Source organism: Cherax quadricarinatus, chromosome 17 (assembly GCF_038502225.1).
Source record: "Cherax quadricarinatus isolate ZL_2023a chromosome 17, ASM3850222v1, whole genome shotgun sequence".
Lineage (NCBI taxonomy): Eukaryota > Metazoa > Arthropoda > Malacostraca > Decapoda > Parastacidae > Cherax > Cherax quadricarinatus.
This window is the reverse complement of record NC_091308.1, coordinates 20235056-20256975: the sequence shown is the minus strand read 5'-3', so window position 1 is coordinate 20256975 and position 21920 is coordinate 20235056. Positions and strand designations below refer to the sequence as shown.

At 48.4% G+C, this 21920-nt stretch overlaps 1 protein-coding gene across 1 annotated transcript in view; it reads left to right on the top strand.

Moving 5' to 3' along the window:
- Window positions 1–21920, top strand: part of Phlpp (PH domain leucine-rich repeat protein phosphatase) — a 209241-nt gene that overhangs the window by 64210 nt on the left and 123111 nt on the right. The window contains exons 3-5 of the mRNA XM_070086002.1: window positions 5578–6402; window positions 13465–13595; window positions 19987–20134. Of these exons, the coding sequence (XP_069942103.1) occupies window positions 5578–6402; window positions 13465–13595; window positions 19987–20134 (1104 nt within the window). The remainder of the gene's footprint in view (window positions 1–5577; window positions 6403–13464; window positions 13596–19986; window positions 20135–21920) is intronic.

The window sequence follows — 21920 nt, the reverse complement described above, 5'->3', positions numbered from 1 at the left end:
AAACCTTTGCACGTTCTCTAATTTCTTGACGTGCTTGATCAAGTGCGGGTTCCAAACAGGTGCTGCATACTCCAGTATGGGCCTGACGTACACGGTGTACAGTGTCTTGAACGATTCCTTACTAAGGTATCGGAACGCTGTTCTCAGGTTTGCCAGGTGCCCATATGCTGCAGCAGTTATCTGGTTGATGTGTGCTTCCGGAGACATGCTCGGTGTTATACTCACCCCAAGATCTTTCTCCTTGAGCGAGGTTTGCAGTCTTTGGCCTCCTAGCCTATACTCCGTCTGCAGTCTTCTGTGCCCTCCCCCTATCTTCATGACTTTGCATTTGGCGGGGTTAAATTCGAGAAGCCAGCTGCTGGACCAGGTGTCCAGTCTGTCCAGGTCTCTTTGAAGTCCTGTCTTATCCTCATCTGATTTAATTCTCCTCATCAACTTCGCATCATCTGCGAACAGGGACACTTCTGAGTCTAACTCTTTCATTATGTCATTCACATATACCAAAAATAGCACTGGTCCTAGGACCGACCCCTGTGGGACCCCGCTCGTCACAGGTGCCCACTGTGATACCTCATCACGTACCATGACTCGTTGTTGCCTCCCTGTCAGGTATTCTCTGATCCACTGCAGTGCCCTTCCCGTTATATGCGCCTGATCCTCTAGCTTCTGCACTAATCTCTTGCGAGGAACTGTGTCAAAGGCCTTCTTGCAGTCCAAAAAGATGCAATCAACCCACCCCTCCCTCTCGTGTCTTACTTCTGTTACTTTATCATAAAACTGTGTGTGTGTGTGTGTGTGTGTGTGTGTGTGTGTGTGTGTGTGTGTGTGTGTGTGTGTGTGTGTGTGTGTGTGTGTGTGTGTGTGTGTGTGTGTGTGTGTGTGTGCGTGTGTGTGTGTGCAATACACTCAAACAGGCTATCTTAACAATGCAGAACAAGCCACATGGGGATGGAATCTTTAACTCAAGATCTTTCGCACTCTGTGCGTCGTCAGGAGATATGCAATATTGTAAGGCTAGCAACTCTACCGTATCTTTATGGATTAATTAAGACCCATAAACCAGGGACGCCAGCCCGTCCTATAAGTTCAATAGGCTTGACTGTATACAACCTATCCAAAAGGCTAGTCAAATAGCTAACTCCCATGGGTGGAAAGAATTCAGATGCTCATATTAAAAATAATGTTGACCTTACAGATTATTATTATTCCTTGGGATTTTGTTGAGAAGACGTTATTGGCAGCCAAGAAGACTTCATACAGGACTGAACCTAGGGAAGTACCTCCCAGGAAAAATATAATGGTTCTGCCTTACAGTGAGAATATGGCCAGCCTGAGTGGTGCATTAAAAAACCTCAATATAGAACATCGGAACAGTGAAGCTAAAGTTGATTAAGAATGCACCATCCAACATTGTTGGCGTTGTTTACAAGGTCCCATGCACACTCTGCTCTCTGTCATATGTCGGGCAGACAGGTAAACAACTTGAAATTAGATTAGCCCAACGTCAGTACTGGGTAAGGGTCAGGAGTCAAATGCAATCTTTAATCACATTAGTACTTGCAGTCATCTACCGGGGTGGGCAGCAGCTCAGGTCATTGTACCCAATAGTTTTGTTATGGAAAGGAACATAACTGAATCCTCTCATCAAACATGATAGGAATGCCTTATATAATTCAAATGATGGAATGTACAAACTCGACAGCTAACTAGTAGAGTCAATTATGCACAATCTTAAGCAAGGATGCTATACAAAATCCTCTGAGTGAACATTATGTAACAAGTCCACGTGAGGCTTGGGTGATGTTAGACCAGTGTTCTCCACACCTGTTCTTCACGTTTTGCCCTTCTGAGATCCCACCCGTCTGTGTCGAAAATAGGGTATGTCGGGGAGGTTTAAAATCAACATCCCCGTAGGTTGGTGAGTATGCCTGTGTTAGTGTTCAGTTTCTCGGTTTCCGTTTTGAGGGTAAACTGTGATAGACTGTTCTACACTCGCTGTCCGTATCACCATATATGGTCTTTTCAAGAAAGTGCACTATCTCCCCTAGGTTGGTGGAGGTGAGAATATGCTCCTGTCATTTCTAAACAAATATTTCTGATACTGGTTTGATGTAATACTATAATAGGAAGATAGTAGTACTATTTTGATTACCAACAGACCCCTGGCAGTCTTCAAGCTGGCACTGGACAAGCACCTAAAGTCAGTTCCTGATCAGCCGGGCTGTGGCTCGTACGTTGGTTTGCGTGCAGCCAGCAGCAACAGCCTGGTTGATCAGGCGCTGATCCACCAGGAGGCCTGGTCACAGACCGGGCCGCGGGGGCGTTGACCCCCGAAACTCTCTCCAGGTAAACTCTCTCCAGGTATATTGTAATAAGTAGTTAATGGTAGTAGTTAGTCTATTTAGACCCTGCATACGAGTGGAGTTACGCAGGTTTATGCAATATAGATAGTAACATATGTGCGAGTTTCCTAGGATAACATATATGTGAGTTTCCTAGAATAGTCTAGGGAGGTCGGGCAGATAGACTTATCGCCTCTGGGGTCCTGGGATTATGAAACATTGCAATGATTTTGGAGCAGGGTAGGTACATATGTAGGGATCTTTGTAGACAGCACCTTCTGGAACATTCTCGTACGTATAGGGTGACACACACAACACATCTCATTCGTTTAATATCTAAAGTTACATAAAGCCTGAGTATGTGGACGCATTTACTACTCAGATAAAATGATTCCATGCGTCACTAGGTTAGATGATGTCGATTAAAATGCGCTTTTGAGCTGACTACTGCTATTCCTTATTATTCCGTAGGCGCAGTGTGTACCTACTGAAGCTCACAGGACCCATGTCTAGCACTCATACAATGTATTATACAATACTCTTGCTTTTCATGGTACTCTGCCTTAACAAACAAAAAAAATGAAAGATAGGCTACAAATCACCCAGAACAAAATGGTGAGATTCATTCTGGACCTGGGTCCAAGAGAGCATGTTTGCCAGAATGAATGAATTACAACAACTGGACATGCTGAATGTTGAAAACAGAGTAAATAAACTCAAGCTAAATTACTGACTGTAGGTACTTTGCAGTACCTACAGTCAAAGGCATTTTTCTGTACTGCAATAAAAGAGTGGAATAGACTGCCTGCATAGGCTCTGGTGGCCTGTTGGTTAAAGCTCTCGCTGTTGGTTAAAACTCTCTGGCTGTTGGTTAAAGCTCTCTGGCTGTTGGTTAAAGCTCTCTGGCTGTTGGTTAAAGCTCTCGCTTTAACCAACAGCCAGAGTAGAAACACTGGGCGTGTTTCTTTCTACCGGTTGTCTATGTTCCCCATCAGTAAAATGGATACCTGGGTGTTAGTCGACTAGTGTGGGTCACATCCTGGGACACTGACCTAATTTCCCGAAATGTTCAGCATAACAAGGGGGCTTTCTATATACTAGTAGTATATCATTGATGTCAGCTAGGCCTGTATACCATGTGCATGTACTTGCAATAAATAAAGATATTATTATTATTATATGTTAAAGCCTGTCATAGCATGAGCCAGTTCAAGAAGAGCCAAAATGTACCTCGTGAATAAGGCTGCAGAATAGGAAGAGAGTGATTTCTTGTATGAAAATAACCAGCTTTACCTCTCCCCGAGCATATCTTCTTTTATTGTAACTGCTTTTACAAAGTTAAGATACTTACCTGTTTTTAACTTTTAAATATAAATAATAATTATCACAAGGCCCCCAATGGAAATAAATCATTCTAACTTTTTTGGGTTACCCTAGGTTTTTACACATATGCTGCTATGTATGATAATCACTGTAACTCTGTATACCCGAATAAACTTACCTAGCTATCTGTAAACTTGTGAGGCTCCTATCTCTCCTCCCTGTAATGGGAGACAGGGGACGGGTGGGGGTGGTTGAGGCGCGGAGGGCACTCACACACCAAACTGGGACAGAATTTTTCCTCAATATCTATTGCTAGCCTTGCAACATTGCATAGCTCCAGGCGATGTACAGAGTGCGAAAGATCTTGAGCTAAAGATTTCTATCTCACGTGGCTTGTTCTGCATATGTGTGTGTATACTTACATGTTTGTACTCACTTATTTGTGGTTGCAAGGGTCGATTCACAGGTCCTGGCCCCGCCTTCTCGCTAGTCGCTACTAGGTCCACTCTACCTGCTCCATGAGAATTTTCGTATTTCTTCTTAAAGTTATGTATGGATTCTGCCTAAACTATGTCACTCTCCAGATTATTCCATTTCCTGACAACCCTGTGACTGAAGAAATGCTTCCTAACATCCCTGTAACTAATCTGAGTTTTCAAATTCCAGTTGCGACTTCATGTTGCTGTATCCCATCTCTGAAACATTGTCTATATCCACCTTGTCAATTCTCAGTATTTTATATGTCGTTATCATGTCCTCCCTATCCCTCCTGTCTCCAGTGTGGTCAGTTTGATCGTCCTTTACCTCTCCTCATAGCACATAAGCATTAGCTCTGGAACTAGTCTTCTTGCAAACCTTTGCATTTTCTCTAATTTCTTGACGTGCTTCACCAGGTGTAGGGTCTATACTGGTGCTGCATATTCCAATATGGCCTGACGTACACGGTGGACAGGGTCTTGAACGGTTTCTTACTAAGGTGTCCAAGCGCTATTCTTAGGTTTGCTAGGCACCTGTGTGCTTCAGCTGTTATTTGGTTGATGTGCACCTCCGGATATGTGCTCGTAATTATATTCACCCCAAGATCCCTTTCTTTGTGTGAGATTTGCTTTTTTTGGTTCCCCCTAGCCTGTACTCTGTCTGCGGTCTTCTTTGACCTTCCTCAATCTTCATGGCTTTGCAATTGGTGGGGTTAAACTCCAGAAGCCAGTTGCTGAACCAGGCTTGCAGCCTCTCCAGATCCCTTTTTAGTTCTGTCTGATCCTCATTCATTTGAATTCTTCGTATCAGTTTCACTTCGTCTGCAAACAGGGATACCTCTAAATCTATTCCTTCTGTCATGTCATTCACATATACCAGAAACAGTACCGGCCTTAGGACTGACCCCTTTGGAACCCCACTCGTCACATGCGCCCACTCTGACACCTCGTCACGTACTGTCACTCTTGTTTCCTTCCTGTCAGGGATTCTCTGATTCACTGCAGTGCCTTTCGTGTTATTCCTGCCTGCTCTTCTAGCTTTTGCACTAATCTCTTGTGTTTAACTGTGTCGAAAACTTTCTTACAGTCCATGAAAAGGCAAGCTACTCACCACTCTCTCTCTCTTTCTCGTCTTATTTCTGTCACCTTGTCGTAAAACTCCAGAAGGTTTGTGACACACGATTTCCCTTCCCTGAAATCGTGCTGATTATCATGTATAATCCCATTCCTTTCTAGGTGCTCCATCACTCTTCTCCTGGTAATATTCTCCATGACTGCATACTATACATGTCAGTGATGCATATGTGTGTGTGAATGTGATAATTAATGGCTTCCAAATATAATAATATTCAGAAAGAAAATATATATTTAGCCTGTCTAACTGAAATAATGTGTTCTCAACCTAGTTTCTCATAACGTCATTGTATCCCCACCAGCCTGCAGGAGGAGCAGCGGAAGGAGAGATTCTGAGGCGGGCTGAAGTTGACCTCTCCGGCAGACATCTAGAGCGCCTGCCCACCGCCCTCTTCTCTAGCCTCCATCTGATCAGCATAAATCTCTCCCACAATCTACTTAACCCAACTTCCTCAACTACCACCTCAAAGAAGCGTCAGGTGGGTCGTGGCAGGAGAAGAAGGGATCGACTCCGCCGCCAGGCTCACCCTGAGCCCCGGGAGCCCTCCGGTGGTGGAGGGCAGCAGCAAGCGAATGATAGCCTCCGGCAACTAGGCGAAGATGAGGTACTAAGTGGTGATTCTGGAGTGCCCTCTGACCCAATAGAAGACGAGGTCCTCAGGAGTGAGCCAGCCACAGAATCAGGGACTACCAAGTCTGGCTTTCAGACAGATAAAACTGCTCACCCAGAAACAAAACAGAGTCCTGTGTTTGGAAGTCTCGCAGAAGAACTCGAAGCTAGATTACGATTTCGTAAGGCAATAACCGAGAGACTTCTTGTAGGGAAAAGCGAGGAGGGTGTGCCTTTCACATATAAAACACTCACTATTGATGCTAATACACCTCAGATAGCCTTGAAGAAGCCTTCACTCAAGGATGTAGTGGAGAGTACAGTGAGGGAACGAGAGAGACACAAGAGTGAGGAAGGAGTGAGAGCTAGACATGAAGAGAGCAGCAGTTCTTCAGGTGTCGAGGAGAGTGAGAGCGGGAGCGAGAGTGAGAGTGTGGAGATTGAGGGTGGAGTGAGGACCGTAACATCCAGGACTCTTGGTGCACTTCATCACCTCAAGCACTTCCAGCAGCTGCAGGTCAGTACACAGCCGCAGTCTTATCACTATAATTACAGTTGCAACATACATTTTAACATGTTTACCTGGAGAGAGTTCCGGAGGTCAACGCCCCCGCGGCCCGGTCTGTGACCAGGCCTCCTGTGCTATTAGTGTACTAATAATTCTTGTGAATGTAAGGATTGAGGAGCTATATATATATTTTATATTTCCTTAGAACCAAAAAAAAAAAGTTCCGAGGGAAAGTCATGTTTGTGATTAGTGCATATTGGAAACCTGTCTCTCACGTGAAAGTAAAAGATGGTAGGTACTTAAGTTGCTGCTGCTACCTCATGCGTATTTAAGATTATATAAAATATGATTGGGATATTCACTAAAAATTAAATATTAGGTTCTTATTGCCTTATTTAAAGTATTTCGTAACTAGAGCTAGTAAAGGCCTCTTGCTTTAGTATAGTGTTCAATACGTGAACAACAGCTCCTGGAGGAAGTGAGAGAGCACAGCAGCAGTTACTGTGAGTAGAGTGGCAGGATGAACACTTGCAATACTCATCATAACGTCATTATAGATGAAGTAGTGTGTTTTGAGTATCTTACCCTTTACTTAGCCACTGTTTGGTTCACTGGTTGGTTAGGTAAGATTATGTTAGGTTAGGAATGCTATTTTTTCTCTGCAGTGTTCGCATACTGGAGAGACAGGCAGAAGTAGTTTTAAACAAAACAAAACTGAAACTGTATCTAAACATATTATTAATGTAAGTACTTTGTTTACATTTTCAGTGAAGTTTTGTTTAGGATAACTTGCTGCTTGCCACAACCATAAAAAATCTAGAAAATCTCTTACATTGCTCAATGAAAGCAGTGACCTCGGGAGCACTTTGAAAAAATAAATTATTTGAAGAACTTATTTTATCTTACGAAAGGTTGCATTTTCGAGTTTATACCCGAGTGAATATCTGATCTGACTCTGTATCCTGCCCTACGTGATGAATTAGGAAGCCATAAGTATGTAAAATAGATCTAAATTTATTATTTTTCATTCAGTAACTCTCTACCTCTAGTTACGGAACACATATTTCTTTATATTTAGTTTTCGGCACTCAAAGCTATAATTCTGGCCCATCCTCCAAAAATCCGTCATATTATCCTGTTTCTATTTCGTGAACTTTTTTCTAAAATATTCATAAAATTGCGAAACTAAATTCTGTACTCAATGTAGTTAATAATTATACTAACGGCTGTGGTCAGAGTGGCCTGGGGGTAATATAGTAACGATGCAGTCGAACACGTTATTTCCCCCAACTTGCACGTCTGCCATACTCTTTACTGACAGTTTCCCGGATTACTGTTTTTTTTTTATTTGAAATTGGCTCAATTTTGCTCGTACTCATACTTCAGCTACATATGTTTTGCCTATTATTTTTTTTCTGAGGAAGTATAGGCTATATAACGTAGAGGACTTCTTAAGTGTTGGTGAATTTCAAACGTCTTATGGACAATGTGCTTTCTACACATACAAAGCAGCTCAATACTATAAGTCTCTCCCTCATTTTCATATATAAAACATGCTGTGTCACCTATGTTATCCTTTAATACTTGCAGATTTGCTCAAGGCTTCCCAGATCACCAAATAGTCCCAGTTTCAGTCTCAACCAAATAACCTGAGAAGGTGATTCAATTCTGACTTGATCACTCTGGAACAAGGGTGAGCAAGACACGGCCCAGGGACCATGTCTTGTGCGCCAAGGAATGCTGTCCGGCCCATCACTATTTCAAGCAATTAAGGAAAATTTAATAGTGCCTCCAGTGTTGGTCATTCAGAGCAGGAAGATCTGGAAACTCTTTTAGATAAATCTCGGACGAGTGCGTGTCTGCGTACTAAAAGTGAGACTGGAGTTTACCTGGAGAGAATTCCGGGGGTCAACGCCCCCGCGGCCCGGTCTGTGACCAGGCCTCCTGGTGGATCAGAGCCTGATCAACCAGGCTGTTACTGCTGGCTGCACGCAAACCAACGTACGAGCCACAGCCCGGCTGGTCAGGTACCGACTTTAGGTGCTTGTCCAGTGCCAGCTTGAAGACTGCCAGGGGTCTATTGGTAATCCCCCTTATGTATGCTGAGAGGCAGTTGAACAGTCTCGGGCCCCTGACACTTATTATATAGTCTCTTAACGTGCTAGTGACACCCCTGCTTTTCATTGGGGGGATGTTGCATCGTCTGCCAAGTCTTTTGCTTTTTTAGTGAGTGATTTTCGTGTGCAAGTTCGGTACTAGTCCCTCTAGGATTTTCCAGGTGTATATAATCATGTATCTCTCCCGCCTGCGTTCCAGGGAGTACAGGTTTAGGAACTTCAAGCGTTCCCAGTAATTGAGGTATTTTATCGCAGTTATGCGCGCCGTGAAGGTTCTCTGTACATTTTCTAGGTCAGCAATTTCACCTGCCTTGAAAGGTGGTGTTAGTGTGCAGCAATATTCCAGCCTAGATAGAACAAGTGACCTGAAGAGTGTCATCATGGACTAAAAGCAAAACCAAAACGTTTCTATTTCAGAATGATGAAAGACATGACTCTGACCACTTATAATTTTACATTCTCCTCCTCCTTCAATCGAACGTGATCACCTCCCAATTTTCCTATGGGTTTACCGCTTCCCCTTACGTATAATAATTGTTTTGCGTCGGCGAGTGTGTGGCTTGCGTAGCACATATAAGCAACATATGTTGGTCATGTGGCCTGCCAGTCAAAATAATTGTTAACATGATCACCGTACACACAGAAGATTCAATCTGCATTGATAACCATATAAATCCAAGCTTCCCTGATCACCTTATAGAGGAGTCCCGAGCTTCCCTGATCACCTTATAGAGGAGTCCCGAGCTTCCCTGATCACCTTATAGAGGAGTCCCGAGCTTCCCTGATCACCTTATAGAGGAGTCCCGAGCTTCCCTGATCACCTTATAGAGGAGTCCCAAGCTTCCCTGATCACTTATATAGGAGTCCAGAGCTTCCCTGATCACCTTATAGAGGAGTCCCGAGCTTCCCTGATCACCTTACAGAGGAGTCCCAAGCTTCCCTGATCACCTTATATAGGAGTCCCAAGCTTCCCTGATCACCTTATAGAAAAGTCCCAAGCTTCCCTGATCACCTTATATAGGAGTCCCGAGCTTCCCTGATCACCTTACAGAGGAGTCTCGAGCTTCCCTGATTACCTTACATAGGAGTCCCGACCTTCCCTGATCACCTTACAGAGGAGTCCCAAGCTTCCCTGATCACCTTATATAGGAGTCCCGAGCTTCCTTGATCACCTTATAGAGGAGTCCCGAGCTTCCCTGATCACCTTACAGAGGAGTCCCAAGCTTCCCTGATCACCTTACAGAGGAGTCCCAAGCTTCCCTGATCACCTTATATAGGAGTCCCGAGCTTCCCTGATCACCTTATAGAGGAGTCCCAAGCTTCCCTGATCACCTTATATAGGAGTCCCGAGCTTCCGTGATCACCTTACAGAGGAGTCTCGAGCTTCCCTGATTACCTTATATAGGAGTCCCGAACTTCCCTGATCACCTTACAGAGGAGTCCCAAGCTTCCCTGATCACCTTATATAGGAGTCCCGAGCTTCCCTGATCACCTTATAGAGGAGTCCCGAGCTTCCCTGATCACCTTACAGAGGAGTCCCAAGCTTCTCTGATCGCCTTATACAGGAGTCCCAAGCTTCCCTGATCACCTTATAGAGGAGTCCCAAGCTTCCCTGATCACCTTATATAGGAGTCCCGAGCTTTCCTGATCACCTTATAGAGGAGTCCCAAGCTTCCCTGATCACCTTACAGAGGAGTCCCAAGCTTCCCTGATCACCTTATATAGGAGTCCCAAGCTTCCCTGATCACCTTATAGAGGAGTCCCAAGCTTCCCTGATCACCTTATATAGGAGTCCCGAGCTTCCCTGATCACCTTACAGAGGAGTCTCGAGCTTCCCTGATTACCTTATATAGGAGTCCCGAGCTTCCCTGATCACCTTACAGAGGAGTCCCAAGCTTCCCTGATCACCTTATATAGGAGTCCCGAGCTTCCCTGATCACCTTATAGAGGAGTCCTGAGCTTCCCTGATCACCTTACAGAGGAGTCCCAAGCTTCCATGATCACCTTATATAGGAGTCCCAAGCTTCCCTGATCACCTTATAGAGGAGTCCCAAGCTTCCCTGATCACCTTATATAGGAGTCCCGAGCTTCCCTGATCACCTTATAGAGGAGTCCCAAGCTTCCCTGATCACCTTATATAGGAGTCCCGAGCTTCCCTGATCACCTTACAGAGGAGTCTCGAGCTTCCTTGATTACCTTATATAGGAGTCCCGTACTTCCCTGATCACCTTACAGAGGAGTCCCAAGCTTCCCTGATCACCTTATATAGGAGTCCCGAGCTTCCCTGATCACCTTATAGAGGAGTCCCGAGCTTCCCTGATCACCTTACAGAGGAGTCCCAAGCTTCCCTGATCACCTTATATAGGAGTCCCAAGCTTCCCTGATCACCTTATAGAGGAGTCCCAAGCTTCCCTGATCACCTTATATAGGAGTCCCGAGCTTCCCTGATCACCTTATAGAGGAGTCCCGAGCTTCCCTGATCACCTTACAGAGGAGTCCCAAGCTTCCCTGATCACCTTATATAGGAGTCCCAAGCTTCCCTGATCACCTTATAGAGGAGTCCCAAGCTTCCCTGATTACCTTATATAGGAGTCCCGAGCTTTCCTGATCACCTTACAGAGGAGTCCCGAGCTTCCCTGATCACCTTACAGAGGAGTCCCAAGCTTCCCTGATCACCTTATATAGGAGTCCCAAGCTTCCCTGATCACCTTATAGAGGAGTCCCAAGCTTCCCTGATCACCTTATATAGGAGTCCCAAGCTTCCCTGATCACCTTACAGAGGAGTCCCAAGCTTCCATGATCACTTTATAGAGGAGTCCCGAGCTTCCCTGATCACCTTATAGAGGAGTCCCGAGCTTCCCTGATCACCTTACAGAGGAGTCTCGAGCTTCCCTGATTACCTTATATAGGAGTCCCGAGCTTCCCTGATCACCTTACAGAGGAGTCCCAAGCTTCCCTGATCACCTTATATAGGAGTCCCGAGCTTCCCTGATCACCTTATAGAGGAGTCCTGAGCTTCCCTGATCACCTTACAGAGGAGTCCCAAGCTTCCATGATCACCTTATATAGGAGTCCCAAGCTTCCCTGATCACCTTATAGAGGAGTCCCAAGCTTCTCTGATCACCTTATATAGGAGTCCCGAGCTTCCCTGATCACCTTATAGAGGAGTCCCAAGCTTCCCTGATCACCTTATATAGGAGTCCCGAGCTTCCCTGATCACCTTACAGAGGAGTCTCGAGCTTCCTTGATTACCTTATATAGGAGTCCCGTACTTCCCTGATCACCTTACAGAGGAGTCCCAAGCTTCCCTGATCACCTTATATAGGAGTCCCGAGCTTCCCTGATCACCTTATAGAGGAGTCCCGAGCTTCCCTGATCACCTTACAGAGGAGTCCCAAGCTTCCCTGATCACCTTATATAGGAGTCCCAAGCTTCCCTGATCACCTTATAGAGGAGTCCCAAGCTTCCCTGATCACCTTATATAGGAGTCCCGAGCTTCCCTGATCACCTTATAGAGGAGTCCCGAGCTTCCCTGATCACCTTACAGAGGAGTCCCAAGCTTCCCTGATCACCTTATATAGGAGTCCCAAGCTTCCCTGATCACCTTATAGAGGAGTCCCAAGCTTCCCTGATTACCTTATATAGGAGTCCCGAGCTTTCCTGATCACCTTACAGAGGAGTCCCGAGCTTCCCTGATCACCTTACAGAGGAGTCCCAAGCTTCCCTGATCACCTTATATAGGAGTCCCAAGCTTCCCTGATCACCTTATAGAGGAGTCCCAAGCTTCCCTGATCACCTTATATAGGAGTCCCAAGCTTCCCTGATCACCTTACAGAGGAGTCCCAAGCTTCCATGATCACTTTATAGAGGAGTCCCGAGCTTCCCTGATCACCTTATAGAGGAGTCTCGAGCTTCCCTGATCACCTTATAGAGGAGTCCCGAGCTTCCCTGATCACCTTATAGAGGAGTCTCGAGCTTCCCTGATCACGTTATAGAGGAGTCTCGAGCTTCCCTGATCACCTTATAGAGGAGTCTCGAGCTTCCCTGATCACCTTATAGAGGAGTCCCGAGCTTCCCTGATCACCTTATAGAGGAGTCTCGAGCTTCCCTGATCACCTTATAGAGGAGTCTCGAGCTTCCCTGATCACCTTATAGAGGAGTCTCGAGCTTCCCTGATCACCTTATAGAGGAGTCTCGAGCTTCCCTGATCACCTTACAGAGGAGTCTCGAGCTTCCCTGATCACCTTATAGAGGAGTCCCGAGCTTCCCTGATCGCCTTATAGAGGAGTCTCGAGCTTCCCTGATCACCTTATAGAGGAGTCCCGAGCTTCCCTGATCACCTTATAGAGGAGTCTCGAGCTTCCCTGATCACCTTATGGAGGAGTCTCGAGCTTCCCTGATCACCTTATAGAGGAGTCTCGAGCTTCCCTGATCACCTTATAGAGGAGTCCCGAGCTTCCCTGATCACCTTATAGAGGAGTCCCGAGCTTCCCTGATCACCTTATAGAGGAGTCTCGAGCTTCCCTGATCACCTTATAGAGAAGTCCCGAGCTTCCCTGATCACCTTATAGAGGAGTCTCGAGCTTCCCTGATCACCTTATATAGGAGTCCCGAGCTTCCCTGATCACCTTATAGAGGAGTCCCGAGCTTCCCTGATCACCTTATAGAGGAGTCTCGAGCTTCCCTGATCACCTTATAGAGGAGTCCCGAGCTTCCCTGATCACCTTATAGAGGAGTCCCAAGCTTCCCTGATCACCTTATATAGGAGTCCCGAGCTTCCCTGATCACCTTATAGAGGAGTCCCGAGCTTCCATGATCACCTTATAGAGGAGTCCCGAGCTTCCCTGATCACCTTATAGAGGAGTCCCAAGCTTCCCTGATCACCTTATAGAGGAGTCCCAAGCTTCCCTGATTACCTTATAGAGGAGTAGCTCTCTAACTTGCATTCTTCTAGGTGGTGGTGCTGGCCAGTAACCGTCTGCAGGAGTTCCCCGGGTGTCTACTCAAGCTCCCGGCCCTCGCACGCCTCTCCCTCGCGCACAACCTCCTTCACGCCCTCCCCCACGCCCTGGCCACCCTCACCAGGTACGTCACCGTCCTAGCCACCCTCACTAGGTTCGTCACCTTGGCCACTCTCATCAGGTACGTCATCACCCTGGCCACCCTCACCAGGTACGTCACCGTCCTGGCCACCCTCACCAGGTACGTCACCACCCTGGACACTCTCATCAGGTACGTCACCACCCTGGTCACCCTCACTAGGTACGTCACCGCCCTGGCCATCCTCACCAGGTACGTCACCGTCCTGGCCACCTTCACCAGGTACGTCACCGTCCTGGACACCTTCACCAGGTACGTCACCACCCTGGCCTCCCTCACCAGGTACGTCACCGTCCTGGCCACCCTCACTAGTTTCGTCACCTTTGCCACTCTCAGCAGGTACGTCACCACCCTGGCCACCCTCACTAGATACGTCAGCACCCTGGTCACCTTGGCCAGGTACGTCAGCACCCTGGCCACCTTGGCCAGGTACGTCACCACCCTGGCCACCTTGACCAGGTACGTCAGCACCCTGGTCACCTTGGCCAGGTACGTCACCGCCCTGGTCACCTTGGCCAGGTACGTCACCACCCTGGCCACCTTGGCCAGGTACGTCAGCACCCTGGTCACCTTGACCAGGTACGTCAGCACCCTGGCCACCTTGACCAGGTACGTCAGCACCCTGGCCACCTTGGCCAGGTACGTCACCACCCTGGCCACCTTGGCCAGGTACGTCACCACCCTGGCCACCTTGACCAGGTACGTCAGCACCCTGGCCACCTTGGCCAGGTACGTCACCACCCTGGCCACCTTGGCCAGGTACGTCAGCACCCTGGCCACCTTGGCCAGGTACGTCACCACCCTGGCCACCTTGGCCAGGTACGTCAGCACCCTGGTCACCTTGGCCAGGTACGTCAGCACCCTGGTCACCTTGGCCAGGTACGTCACCACCCTGGCCACCCTCCCTTCAGGTTAAACCTAAATTTAATTTAAACGAGATCATGTTAATCTCTATTTCCTGTCCCAACATGGGTCTACCTGAACCTACCCAACATGGGTCTGCCTGAACCTACCCAACATGGGTCTACCTGAACCTACCCAACATGGGTCTGCCTGAACTTACCCAACATGGGTCTACCTGAACCTACCCAACATGGGTCTGCCTAAACCTACCCAACATGGGTCTACCTGAACCTACCCAACATGGGTCTACCTGAACCTACCCAACATGGGTCTACCTGAACCTACCCAACATGGGTCTACCTGAACCTACCCAACATGGGTCTACCTGAACCTACCCAACATGGGTCTACCTGAACCTACCCAACATGGGTCTACCTGAACCTACCCAACATGGGTCTACCTGAACCTACCCAACATGGGTCTGCCTGAACCTACCCAACATGGGTCTACCTGAACCTACCCAACATGGGTCTACCTGAACCTACCCAACATGGGTCTACCTGAACCTACCCAACATGGGTCTACCTGAACCTACCCAACATGGGTCTACCTGAACCTACCCAACATGGGTCTACCTGAACCTACCCAACATGGGTCTGCCTGAACCTACCCAACATGGGTCTGCCTGAACCTACCCAACATGGGTCTACCTGAACCTACCCAACATGGGTCTACCTGAACCTACCCAACATGGGTCTACCTGAACCTACCCAACATGGGTCTACCTGAACCTACCCAACATGGGTCTGCCTGAACCTACCCAACATGGGTCTACCTGAACCTACCCAACATGGGTCTACCTGAACCTACCCAACATGGGTCTACCTGAACCTACCCAACATGGGTCTACCTGAACCTACCCAACATGGGTCTGCCTGAACCTACCCAACATGGGTCTACCTGAACCTACCCAACATGGGTCTGCCTGAACCTACCCAACATGGGTCTACCTGAACCTACCCAACATGGGTCTGCCTGAACCTACCCAACATGGGTCTACCTGAACCTACCCAACATGGGTCTACCTGAACCTACCCAACATGGGTCTGCCTGAACCTACCCAACATGGGTCTACCTGAACCTACCCAACATGGGTCTGCCTGAACCTACCCAACATGGGTCTGCCTGAACCTACCCAACATGGGTCTACCTGAACCTACCCAACATGGGTCTGCCTGAACCTACCCAACATGGGTCTACCTGAACCTACCCAACATGGGTCTACCTGAACCTACCCAACATGGGTCTACCTGAACCTACCCAACATGGGTCTACCTGAACCTACCCAACATGGGTCTACCTGAACCTACCCAACATGGGTCTGCCTGAACCTACCCAACATGGGTCTACCTGAACCTACCCAACATGGGTCTACCTGAACCTACCCAACATGGGTCTACCTGAACCTACCCAACATGGGTCTACCTGAACCTACCCAACATGGGTCTACCTGAACCTACCCAACATGGGTCTGCCTGAACCTACCCAACATGGGTCTACCTGAACCTACCCAACATGGGTCTACCTGAACCTACCCAACATGGGTCTACCTGAACCTACCCAACATGGGTCTGCCTGAACCTACCCAACATGGGTCTACCTGAACCTACCCAACATGGGTCTACCTGAACCTACCCAACATGGGTCTACCTGAACCTACCCAACATGGGTCTGCCTGAACCTACCCAACATGGGTCTGCCTGAACCTACCCAACATGGGTCTACCTGAACCTACCCAACATGGGTCTACCTGAACCTACCCAACATGGGTCTACCTGAACCTACCCAACATGGGTCTACCTGAACCTACCCAACATGGGTCTACCTGAACCTACCCAACATGGGTCTACCTGAACCTACCCAACATGGGTCTACCTGAACCTACCCAACATGGGTCTACCTGAACCTACCCAACATGGGTCTACCTGAACCTACCCAACATGGGTCTGCCTGAACCTACCCAACATGGGTCTACCTGAACCTACCCAACATGGGTCTACCTGAACCTACCCAACATGGGTCTACCTGAACCTACCCAACATGGGTCTACCTGAACCTACCCAACATGGGTCTACCTGAACCTACCCAACATGGGTCTACCTGAACCTACCCAACATGGGTCTACCTGAACCTACCCAACATGGGTCTGCCTGAACCTACCCAACATGGGTCTACCTGAACCTACCCAACATGGGTCTACCTGAACCTACCCAACATGGGTCTACCTGAACCTACCCAACATGGGTCTACCTGAACCTACCCAACATGGGTCTACCTGAACCTACCCAACATGGGTCTACCTGAACCTACCCAACATGGGTCTACCTGAACCTACCCAACATGGGTCTACCTGAACCTACCCAACATGGGTCTACCTGAACCTACCCAACATGGGTCTGCCTGAACCTACCCAACATGGGTCTACCTGAACCTACCCAACATGGGTCTGCCTGAACCTACCCAACATGGGTCTACCTGAACCTACCCAACATGGGTCTACCTGAACCTACCCAACATGGGTCTACCTGAACCTACCCAACATGGGTCTGCCTGAACCTACCCAACATGGGTCTGCCTGAACTTACCCAACATGGGTCTACCTGAACCTACCCAACATGGGTCTACCTGAACCTACCCAACATGGGTCTGCCTGAACTGGGTCTACCTGAACCTACCCAACATGGGTCTGAACCTACTGAACCTACCCAACATGGGTCTGAACCTACCCAACATGGGTCAACCTACCCAACATGGGTCCACCTGAACCTACCCAACATGGGTCTCCCTGAACCTACCCAACATGGGTCTACCCTACCCAACATGGGTCTACCTGAACCTACCCAACATGGGTCTACCTGAACCTACCCAACATGGGTCTGCCTAAACCTACCCAACATGGGTCTACCTGAACCTACCCAACATGGGTCTACCTGAACCTACCCAACATGGGTCTACCTGAACCTACCCAACATGGGTCTACCTGAACCTACCCAACATGGGTCTACCTGAACCTACCCAACATGGGTCTACCTGAACCTACCCAACATGGGTCTACCTGAACCTACCCAACATGGGTCTACCTGAACCTACCCAACATGGGTCTACCTGAACCTACCCAACATGGGTCTACCTGAACCTACCCAACATGGGTCTACCTGAACCTACCCAACATGGGTCTACCTGAACCTACCCAACATGGGTCTGACCTGAACCTACCCAACATGGGTCTACCTGAACCTACCCAACATGGGTCTACCTGAACCTACCCAACATGGGTCTACCTGAACCTACCCAACATGGGTCTACCTGAACCTACCCAACATGGGTCTACCTGAACCTACCCAACATGGGTCTACCTGAACCTACCCAACATGGGTCTACCTGAACCTACCCAACATGGGTCTACCTGAACCTACCCAACATGGGTCTACCTGAACCTACCCAACATGGGTCTACCTGAACCTACCCAACATGGGTCTACCTGAACCTACCCAACATGGGTCTACCTGAACCTACCCAACATGGGTCTACCTGAACCTACCCAACATGGGTCTACCTGAACCTACCCAACATGGGTCTACCTGAACCTACCCAACATGGGTCTACCTGAACCTACCCAACATGGGTCTACCTGAACCTACCCAACATGGGTCTACCTGAACCTACCCAACATGGGTCTACCTGAACCTACCCAACATGGGTCTACCTGAACCTACCCAACATGGGTCTACCTGAACCTACCCAACATGGGTCTACCTGAACCTACCCAACATGGGTCTACCTGAACCTACCCAACATGGGTCTACCTGAACCTACCCAACATGGGTCTACCTGAACCTACCCAACATGGGTCTACCTGAACCTACCCAACATGGGTCTACCTGAACCTACCCAACATGGGTCTACCTGAACCTACCCAACATGGGTCTACCTGAACCTACCCAACATGGGTCTACCTGAACCTACCCAACATGGGTCAACCTGAACCTACCCAACATGGGTCTACCTGAACCTACCCAACATGGGTCTACCTGAACCTACCCAACATGGGTCTGCCTGAACCTACCCAACATGGGTCTACCTGAACCTACCCAACATGGGTCTACCTGAACCTACCCAACATGGGTCTACCTGAACTTACCCAACATGGGTCTGCCTGAACCTACCCAACATGGGTCTGCCTGAACTTACCCAACATGGGTCTACCTGAACCTACCCAACATGGGTCTACCTGAACCTACCCAACATGGGTCTACCTGAACCTACCCAACATGGGTCTACCTGAACCTACCCAACATGGGTCTACCTGAACCTACCCAACATTGGTCTACCTGAACCTACCCAACATGGGTCTACCTGAACCTACCCAACATGGGTCTACCTGAACATAACCAACATGGGTCTACCTGAACCTACCCAACATGGGTCTACCTGAACCTACCCAACATGGGTCTACCTGAACCTACCCAACATGGGTCTACCTGAACCTACCCAACATGGGTCTGCCTGAACCTACCCAACATGGGTCTACCTGAACCTACCCAACATGGGTCTACCTGAACCTACCCAACATGGGTCTACCTGAACCTACCCAACATGGGTCTACCTGAACCTACCCAACATGGGTCTACCTGAACCTACCCAACATGGGTCTACCTGAACCTACCCAACATGGGTCTAACTGAACCTACCCAACATGGGTCTACCTGAACCTACCCAACATGGGTCTACCTGAACCTACCCAACATGGGTCTACCTGAACCTACCCAACATGGGTCTACCTGAACCTACCCAACATGGGTCTGCCTGAACCTACCCAACATGGGTCTGCCTGAACTTACCCAACATGGGTCTACCTGAACCTACCCAACATGGGTCTACCTGAACCTACCCAACATGGTTCTACCTGAACCTACCCAACATGGGTCTACCTGAACCTACCCAACATGGGTCTACCTGAACCTACCCAACATGGGTCTACCTGAACCTACCCAACATGGGTCTGCCTGAACCTACCCAACATGGGTCTACCTGAACCTACCCAACATGGGTCTACCTGAACCTACCCAACATGGGTCTACCTGAACCTACCCAACATGGGTCTGCCTGAACCTACCCAACATGGGTCTGCCTGAACCTACCCAACATGGGTCTGCCTGAACTTACCCAACATGGGTCTGCCTGAACCTACCCAACATGGGTCTACCTGAACCTACCCAACATGGGTCTGCCTGAACCTACCCAACATGGGTCTGCCTGAACCTACCCAACATGGGTCTACCTGAACCTACCCAACATGGGTCTGCCTGAACCTACCCAACATGGGTCAACCTGAACCTACCCAACATGGGTCTACCTGAACCTACCCAACATGGGTCTACCTGAACCTACCCAACATGGGTCTACCTGAACCTACCCAACATGGGTCTACCTGAACCTACCCAACATAATTTGTGGTAATCTACCCTTTCAGATTAGTAGAGCTGGACGTGTCGTACAACCAGCTGACGGGCGTGGGCGCGGGCGTGGGCGGCCTGCCCTCCCTCGCCCACCTCAGACTGGCCCATAACCGCATCACCGACGTCCCTGAACTGACCACCATGGAGGAGCTGAGGACACTGGTGAGCCTGAGGTGTTGTGACACCACTTATACTGTCCTCAGTGTGTTGTGACGCTACTTATCCTGTCCTCAGTGTGTTGTGACACCACTTATCCTGTCCTCAGTGTGTTGTGACACCACTTATCCTGTCCTCAGTGTGTTGTAACACCACTTATCCTGTCCTCAGTGTGTTGTGACACCACTTATACTGTCCTCAGTGTGTTGTGACACCACTTATACTGTCCTCAGTGTGTTGTGACGCCACTTATCCTGTCCTCAGTGTGTTGTGACACCACTTATCCTGTCCTCAGTGTGTTGTAACACCACTTATCCTGTCCTCAGTGTGTTGTGACACCACTTATCCTGTCCTCAGTGTGTTGTGACACCACTTATCCTGTCCTCAGTGTGTTGTAACACCACTTATCCTGTCCTCAGTGTGTTGTAACACCACTTATCCTGTCCTCAGTGTGTTGTAACACCACTTATCCTGTCCTCAGTGTGTTGTGACACCACTTATCCTGTCCTCAGTGTGTTGTAACACCACTTATCCTGTCCTCAGTGTGTTGTAACACCACTTATCCTGTCCTCAGTGTGTTGTAACACCACTTATCCTGTCCTCAGTGTGTTGTGACACCACTTATCCTGTCCTCAGTGTGTTGTGACACCACTTATCCTGTCCTCAGTGTGTTGTGACACCACTTATCCTGTCCTCACTGTGTTGTGACACCACTTATCCTGTCCTCAGTGTGTTGTAACACCACTTATCCTGTCCTCAGTGTGTTGTAACACCACTTACCCTGTCCTCAGTGTGTTGTGACACCACTTATCCTGTCCTCACTGTGTTGTGACACCACTTATCCTGTCCTCAGTGTGTTGTAACACCACTTATCCTGTCCTCACTGTGTTGTGACACCACTTATCCTGTCCTCAGTGTGTTGTGACACCACTTATACTGTCCTCAATGTGTTGTGACACCACTTACCCTGTTCTCACTGTGTTGTGACACCACTTATACTGTCCTCAATTTTTTGTGACACCACTTACCCTGTTCTCACTGTGTTGTGACACCACTTACCCTGTTCTCACTGTGTTGTGACACCACTTATACTGTCCTCAATGTGTTGTGACACCACTTACCCTGTTCTCACTGTGTTGTGACACCACTTACCCTGTTCTCACTGTGTTGTGACACCACTTATACTGTCCTCAATGTTGTGACACCACTTACCCTGTTCTCACTGTGTTGTGACACCACTTATACTGTCCTCAATGTGTTGTGACACCACTTACCCTGTTCTCACTGTGTTGTGACACCACTTATACTGTCCTCAATGTTGTGACACCACTTACCCTGTTCTGTGTTGTGACACCACTTATACTGTCCTCAATGTTGTGACACCACTTACCCTGTTCTCACTGTTGTGACACCACTTATCCTGTCCTCAGTGTTGTGACACCACTTACCCTGTCCTCAGTGTGTTGTGACACCACCTATCCTGTCCTCAGCGTGTTGTGACACCATCTCTCCTACCCTCTCTGTATATGACACTGCCTTCTGTGTCGTAACACCACCTCTCCTGCCTTTTGTGATGTGACACCTCTCCTTCCCTCAGTGCTGTGACAATCTCTCGTATTCGCAGTGTTGTGACTCCCCTCCTACCCACTTTATCTTGTGACACTTTGTCTCTTGCCTCTGTGTTCTGACACAAACTTCAAACTTCAAATGACGACCTTATACACTGTTAAAAATTAAAACTTTTGCCTCCTGCCTCTGTGTCATGATACCCTGACACCTCTCCTGCCCACTG